This window comes from Momordica charantia (genome assembly GCF_013281855.1).
Source record: "Momordica charantia cultivar OHB3-1 chromosome 6 unlocalized genomic scaffold, Mcharantia_2.0 BLBB01000006.1, whole genome shotgun sequence".
Classification (NCBI taxonomy): domain Eukaryota; kingdom Viridiplantae; phylum Streptophyta; class Magnoliopsida; order Cucurbitales; family Cucurbitaceae; genus Momordica; species Momordica charantia.
Genome location: NW_028275164.1, coordinates 1,510,559 through 1,518,497, shown reverse-complemented (window position 1 = coordinate 1,518,497; position 7,939 = coordinate 1,510,559). Strand labels below are relative to the sequence as shown.

The 7,939-nt window shown below is 33.3% G+C and overlaps 1 protein-coding gene across 5 annotated transcripts; it reads left to right on the top strand.

The window, feature by feature from the left end:
• Window positions 1–2,011: 2,011 nt before the first annotated feature.
• On the top strand, window positions 2,012–7,279 carry LOC111007329 (uncharacterized). 5 transcript variants are annotated; one of them, XM_022279662.2, is made up of 11 exons: window positions 2,012–2,150; window positions 2,233–2,377; window positions 3,202–3,368; window positions 3,455–3,519; window positions 3,892–3,932; window positions 4,086–4,174; window positions 4,256–4,369; window positions 5,156–5,233; window positions 5,866–5,931; window positions 6,452–6,529; window positions 6,933–7,279. In XM_022279662.2, exons 2-11 carry the CDS (start codon window positions 2,245–2,247, stop codon window positions 7,038–7,040), a joined length of 939 nt encoding a protein of 312 aa, XP_022135354.1. In that variant the 5' UTR covers window positions 2,012–2,150; window positions 2,233–2,244; the 3' UTR covers window positions 7,041–7,279. The 5 variants fall into 5 exon arrangements, with proteins under 5 accessions (XP_022135354.1, XP_022135355.1, XP_087982175.1 ...); XM_022279663.2 differs by having other exon boundaries at window positions 2,020–2,150; window positions 2,230–2,377; XM_022279664.2 differs by having other exon boundaries at window positions 2,044–2,139.
• Window positions 7,280–7,939: the final 660 nt, after the last annotated feature.

Genomic DNA, 7,939 nt, shown 5'->3' with positions numbered 1-7,939 from the left:
TAGTTGGCCCCCACAAAAATCCAATGGCTGAAATAATTTGGTCAAATAATCGAGAGTGACAGTAACATTTCAAAAAATAAATTAACTGTTGGAATACAATTGTCACTATAAATAGCATAGGTCTCCATCCAAATATATTAGCCACATGCATATGAGTTCATATACTACAAAATTAATGGTCCCCAACACCAAAAAACAAATAAGAAAAAAACACCAAATTTTTTTAAGCCATTGCACCCTTAGGTTCAACAAACTTGCGGGCATGATTTTAGGAAAAAACGAATTCGAACTTGTCTCAATTATATCCCTTCTTTTTTTTTTCATTTTTATTCAATAGAATTTAGAAAATATAATTGAGACTTGAACCCAGGATATCTAAATTAAAAGTTTAGGGAACAACCACTGTAGCAGAATATTAGAACTGTTACCATTTTGCATATGTCGTCTCTAGAGACGACATGCTAGAATTAAAAAAAAAAATACATGGCATCGAGCAACTAGGGAAGTGTGAAGTGGCATAGGTGAATAAGTTTCAAATGAAGCATTATTAAAAAAAAAAAAATCCTTTTATAAACCAGGGATGATAAAATAATAATATTTTTTATTCTTTTGAAAAAAACCGAAAACGAGAACAAGAAATTTGATGTTGATGTTGTAGTTTAAAATTTGTCTATATAATTTTAGTAATGATTCTAAGAAATTTGATTTTGATGTTGTAGTTTAAAATTTTTCTATATAATTTTAGTAATGGTTCTTAGAAATATGAAACGGGAATAATAAACAATTACCCAGCATTTATTTCTCTAAAAAATTGAGGAGAAATAGTAAACAGAAATTTTACAAACAGTAAGAAAATTTTTGTAGGGAAGGGAGTGTGTTACAAGACATTTTTGTTTAGGGTTGCTTTTTGGGTAAAGAAACAAACGTTGAACAGTGAAAAAAAGTAAAACAAAAGAGAAAAAAATGGTAAGATATCCAAAGCATGAAAGCATGTTGTCTCCCCTGGAATTATTATTTGTTTGGTTTTAAATTTTAAAAGGGGGGCATTTCGATGAGTTGTCATTCCACTTTTGGCTGCCAAAATCTTCATAATTAAATTATTAGAATTTGAACAAGAAGTTAATTAATTAGGGAAAATGGGATTAGGTAATAAAATAATCATTGATAAATCCAAAATGGGTCCATAGTCGGAGTTTAGACTTAGAGATGACATTGATGATACACAAGGCATGTGCTTCGGGTTGCTCTCACCCTACAGGTTGGTTGTTAGGACATTGCTTCTAAACCCCAAACCTCCCCTTCTAACTTTAGGTCTAAGCTCGATTCAAGTTTGACTTATGCTTTAACGATGCACAAATTTTGTATCATGACACAAAAATATTCATTCTCGAACAAAAGATGTTACATAATACTTAAAATCAAGTATTTTTTATAAGAGTTTACAAATATGAGCATAAACTTGTTAAAGAATATATAATCTACCAAAAGAGACTATGTATAGCCATTTTTAGTGGTAGCTAGCAAGAAACTCAATAGCTTGACTAAGGTTACCTAATCTCATATCCAAATATTGCCGTATGAAAAAAAAAAAAGTATTCAACTCAATTAGTTAATTTATTTGTAAACAATCACATATATTTTAGTATATCTGCAATTGGTTAGAAAAACATATCAAGAGAGCTTTTTTTTAGTTAAAGAAATTTGAAGTTGTTTTTCATTGATAATATATGCCTTAAATTATTATTATTATATTTTTTTTAGTACAACGTGTGGAGGTGATTGAAGATATATATCAATTATTACTCAGCTATACTCGTTTTGACCTAAGTTATTTTAAGTGAATGGATAAGGTAGGAAGGTAGAAATGTTTTGATAGTCATTATTGAGAATTATATCAGAATAATGGTGACCCCGTAATCGATGAAAGTCCTCAATTTAATGTTTTGATGGGGTTAGTTAACTTAATATTTAGAAATTATATTATATTAATTGGTTGAAGTTGATGTTAATTATTAATTATTATTGATAAACTGTTCGCGGCCTGGAGAACAGTGGAAAATATGTACTCAGGGATTCTTCAATCTTGGCACCAAATCTGACGGAGGAGGAACCAACCGAGTCAGAACTCAGAGCCCACTCGTGAGTTGCAAGTCTGTGAAATGAGTGCCACTCTTTGGAATTGGATTCTTCAGTCTCTTTCATATTCACTCACCACTCGCCATTTGTCAGAAGCTTATTGCCTTGATGGCAAGGACTGGAATTTGCTCCGCTCACTCTACCACCGTCGCCTTCGTCTGGTTCACCTCTGCCGTCCTCTTCTTCTTCCTCTTCCAAATGGCCCTCCACAACTCTGGTTCTGGTTCTGTTTCTTCATCAGGTATTCTTCTCATTCCTCGCGTGTCTCTTGAAAATTCCGTTTACTTTCCCAAAAAATTAGGGTTTATATTGGAAGATGAATGATAATTTGGCGATCTCTATTTGGGCGTTTAGGTTTAAAGTGAACATAGTAAGATTTTTAATTAATGGAGTGACAATTTGATTGGATCAATTCACGACCGTTGTGATTAACCAATGGAAAATAAAAACCATCTTGACGAATTGTTATCATCGTCATACGGTTTTGAGTTGAAATCAATTCATCAGGCAACTCTTGTGTTAATTCTTTTTTCTTATTAGATTTTTTAATGTTGTGGGAGCTCAGGTATTAATTTGATTAGTACAATGTAACAGAAGGATATAACATTCCAAAACTTTGAGCCTAATGCATGATCATGATCTAATACGATGTTGAGAAATAATTGATTCAAAAGATTAGATTGTTAGATTATGATGATTGATGAATGTAACGTGAATGTGTGGATTTTCTCCTATTTTATTTTTCAAACTCATAAATCATTTTAGGCCTTTTTGGTGAATAAATTTCGAGCATTCAGGAAATTGATTTTGAATTTTTGGCTAATTTGGACTCAAATTTTCCACAATGGACCATAGATAACCGAAACAACTAACTAAAACTGCTTTCGACTTGCCAATTTTTCTAAGCTTTAGTGCTTGCTGTAACTACATGTTATTCAGAAAGTCTAATATTACTGCTTTCATTTATATGATTATGTTTTCAACTTTATTTGGTTGCTTGATTAACAAAATGATAACAATGTGTTATGAAATAAAGTGTACCACATTGCTGAAAACTTCTATCAGCTTCTTTTGCATCAAATTCAGAGTTGAGGTCAAAATTGTACGATAAGATGGAGAAGGATTTGGATGAGAAAGGGGCAGTTTTCCTCAAGGATGGTGAAACATCTCAGTCTCTATCACTTTCTGATCTCTTCACTATTAAGGATGGATCTGTGACCCCTGTATTAAAGGCAAGCTGTTCCTGAAATAAATTCTATTCAAAATTTTATATTTCTTCCCACATTAGCTGCAAATGATGCCCTTTTCATCTATGTAGGCAGCAAATCCTCCTGTTCGTGCTAATGTTTTGTATCTAAGCACAGAGTACTCAGTTCCCATATCGTACGTATTGGCTTTTATGTTTTAATATATCCTTGCAAATAATCCATAATTGAGACCTCCATGTCCATACATCCATTTGGCATTTGGTGATGGCGTCAAAAATAATAAAATCTAAGTGGAGGAAGTGTGAGAGATGTTTGTTTAATTACTTTGACTGTAAAGGATATGTTTGACATTGCGTAATTTCATGCACAACAAATTATCTTATTATGAGCAAAAAGAAATCTTTATCAATTAAACATGTTTCAATTGAAGAGATAGATATCTTCAGTTGTTATACTTCCTAGACCGTTTCCTTTTTTGTTGTAGGACTTCTTAATCTCCTTTTCAGGGGATATATGCCCGTTAATAAATATTTATGTTGTGCTGCAGTGAGGCTGTAAAATCTGTATTCAATCCTCATTTTGATAAAGGTATGTTTTATTTGTTCATTTTCTTAAATAGGTTGTAGTTTACTTCCTACATTCAATGTAAATTTGTTTCTGGACTGAAATGATGGTGTCTGTGGTATTTCTTTTAGAATATGGTCTCATTCCTTAACATACGATCCCCTGTGCTTTGTTTAGCAATTTGGTTTCAGAACTCTAGCATGTACCATTTTAGCATGTTTCACGCATCACATCATATTACACCGGTTCCTGCTACTGAAGATGAGGTAAGTTGCCTTCTATATCCATTATTGTGTTGCTTTGAACCTTCTTTTGTGTATATCTTTTCAACAATCGTCTTTTGGCAGATTGAAGCTGAAGTAGCTGCTGTGAAGTCTGCAACAGAGCATATGTGCCGACTGAAAATAGTTCTAGACAGGGTTATTCTAACTTCAACAGGTGTTCTTCTAGGATGTTGGCAGGTAATTTCCTTTCAATTTATGGAGACGTCACTATAGCATTTTTTAGATTAAAGAAAAAAGCGTAGATTTTGGTTTTTTTTTTTTTGGTTTTTATTTATTTGTAGTTTTCCTCACGATACATTCATACAGGATGAGGGAAGCAGAGGACTTGCACGATTCTTTGTTTACCTTATCTTTCAGATCATGCTGAATCACACTATCGTGTCCTTGCACATTGAATATGAGCACACTGAATATGAAACATTATTGTTCTACGTTTAAGCTTGCAGCATTTGTTCTTCTGTTTAACAAGAGGGACAACAAACCTGAATTGAGACTGGCCGAGAGTTCAGAGAGTTCTTGTTATGATAATACTATTTCTGAAATTTTCTCTGACACCCATATTTAATTTGCACTAAAAGTTTAGTGAAATACAAGTTGAGTAAAAATCTCAGTATTCGTACTTGAAACTTTTGCTGTATAAGAAGTTTAAGAAAGCCAACTTCTTCAATCATTTTGGCCTTAAACTGAGTTTTGAGAGTCGAAATGTTGCATAAGATGGTTCTTATCTTTAGATGTGACCCAGAATAACTCAGTGATACTTTTGGCATACTTGTGTTACTTTGGAACACAATTTTCTTATTCTGACATTTTTGTCAATTTGAACCTTTGTTTATTTAGTTGATTAACTAAATTCCTTTTAGGTATCTAATTTGGTCTAATACTGAAGACAATCAACTGGTGCAATTTTAAAGAATCTTGTTGAATCATAAATTTTTGCTGAACCTTATTTTTCTTTTTGTGTAGGTAATATCAGGGACAGATCCTGTAACCATCCGTGCTAAACTAAGGACGGCACTTCCACATGCACCAGAGAAACAACTTGTATGAATTTATGATTTTTAATTCCAGTTTGTTTGAATTAGTGGCAGAATATTAGTTCCTATAATCTTTAGACTTGTTATCATTTAAGTTAGAAGGCATATGATATTTTAGTACATTATGCTAATAGAATAGGGCGATTGTCCTGGGAGATGTAAGCTATAATCATTGGTTTTAAATTTTTAATACATATTTATGAGATTGGTGAGATCTTGGCCCCCTTCATTTTGTAGTCTCCATAATGACGTAACAGCTATTAATGTCCATCTGCTTGCTTTGCCACTTTTTGGACGTCGCTGAGCTTTTACCACGGAAAGTAAATGGTTTAAATACGGATTTAGGGTAATTTGTTTTTAATAACGTTTCACTATTTTTTCACATGAAAAGAAATATATTTTTTGCCCCTCGATAAGTTATCTTTTAATTGAAAAGATAAAGTCCTGAAATATTTTAGAGTAGATGCATCCCATGTTTAATTTTCTCTCTATGATTTAAGTTATTTCTTGAGCATCCAATCGATATGAAGTTGTATATATCATACGCTTAGTGGAAGATTATGCTGTATTTATTGATTTATCTTGCCAATCATTGACATAAAGTACATAACTAATTTGCAATGCGACTATCTTCCACAGTATGATGCTGCTATTCTTCACACATCATTTGCTCGTCTTTTGGGTCACCCGAAACTTTCTGAAATGGTACTGTCTTTAGACTGTTTATTTCTGATATTTCTTGCTTTATTTAAGTCGAGATTCAGTAAGCCTGCTATAGTCATTGTCACTCTCATAATTGTGTGGTGTAAGTTTGTTAGGAACTGATATATACATAATAGATGTGGTAAATTGTGATAATATATATTTAGCCCTATTAAACTGAAATTGAAAGGACTACGGAGACTTCTAATTTTGAAGAAGTTTAGTTCTGGTCCAAATTCTTCCATTTTCTTCAGGAGGAAGCAAAAGGAAAACCAAAGACCCAAGATAGAAATTCGTAATATATATCAAATGGACGCTTGTTTTCCTAAAATGTACATGATAAGACGATTTTAAAAAATAGAAATAGAAACTTCATTAAATACACTCTTTTTCTTTAAAATAAAATTGAATACAAGAAATGGGAACTTCTCAAAATTCAAATGAAGTCTTAAACCCTGTCGAGAGTAGATGGCATATTTGTTGAATCTGTACTTTTATGTGACTAGTGTTTATGTTATTGTAGCTGCATGGAAGCTCTGATGAACTCCAACTCTTTCACGAGCTGGTTGCTCGCTTGAATAAACAAATCCGTGGATTTGAGGTAAGTTTTTAATCTCTCTCTGATTATATATAATATACGTACTTGTATAATATTATTTACCTTCATGTGTTGGGGTATAATGAGGATGGGTCCAACCTTTTCCTTTTTATAGGGATGATATAATGAGGGTCTATATTTGGGTCAGTTCTTACTTATACATGAAGTTGAAAATTGTTTTTGAGTACTTTCAAAATGAGAAAGCAAAAGCGAAAGAAAAAAAAAAGCATACCTGGATGAAGTAACCGCTCTGAGCACTACCTTTAAGGTCATTCTAAGAGATATAATCTGAAAATAGATGGGCTTATTGGAATCTGTGCTGGATTTGTTTTGTTCCATGAAAATGATAGATAGATTTAGCTTAAATCAACATAACTGTTGGAGGGTTGGATTTGAAATCTTGCAGGCAGTGGTGTCCGAGCTGTGGTATGTGGAGGAATACGATGTTTTAGCTCTGGCTTTGAATGGAAGAATGAAGATTCGCAAGTTCCAACTTGGGTGCTCCAGTTCTTGAGGCAAAGACTATCCATTGAAGCAAAATACATGAACAAACAACACTCAGTTTTAAAGAGTTAATCTTGTAAACAAACCGTAGTCGTCATATACTGCTACTTCGGGCTAAAAGTATGAGTATATTTTCCTCCAAATTGTCTTCTCCACCTCCTCAGAATGATTCAGAGATATTTATTGTAAATGAAGTATGAAGTATGAACCACTCTTTTGTACAATGACATATTTGCCGAATTTTTATAAGAGCACGAGCAAGACCTCCGTAAGCGTGACGGGCAGATAATAGAGGCCATGGGCGACACGCTCCTCAAATAGTCAATGGGATAACGCCATCGTTTCTTTTGTCTGCGTCTTCGTGGACGCCACACGTCTGGGATTCATTTTTTAATACTAAATTTTAAAATTCAGTGATAGCGTTGCTTTTTATGGGCCAAAACTCTAATACAATATTGTCAAAAAGGCAAGAAATTAAGATGAGAATTTTTCAATTTTGTTCTCCAACGTACAAATTTGTCCGAGATAATTTTGAACCCTTGTTGCCTCGTTGAGTTCATGCAACTTCATCAACTCAACTCTTTCAGCGGTCATTTGAATTCTTAAATCAATCATTCCACAAAATAATGACATTTTATTGAATTAAAAAATAATCATAATCAATTTTTTTGAATGATGAATAATGGGTCAATGGGATTAGCTCAATTTATTGTTGATGCCCAAATCTACTCAAGTATCATGGAACAATGAGAGCTCCACTCTATCGATTGCAGAGCGATAGATAAACTTGATCTGAATGTTCGCGTGGGAGCTAAAGGCTTTTTCCCGACCTGTGAGTTTTTATTTATGTGAACGAGCATTCGACATTGGAGCCCAAATCCATTCCAAACCTTGCATGTGATGGGGGAG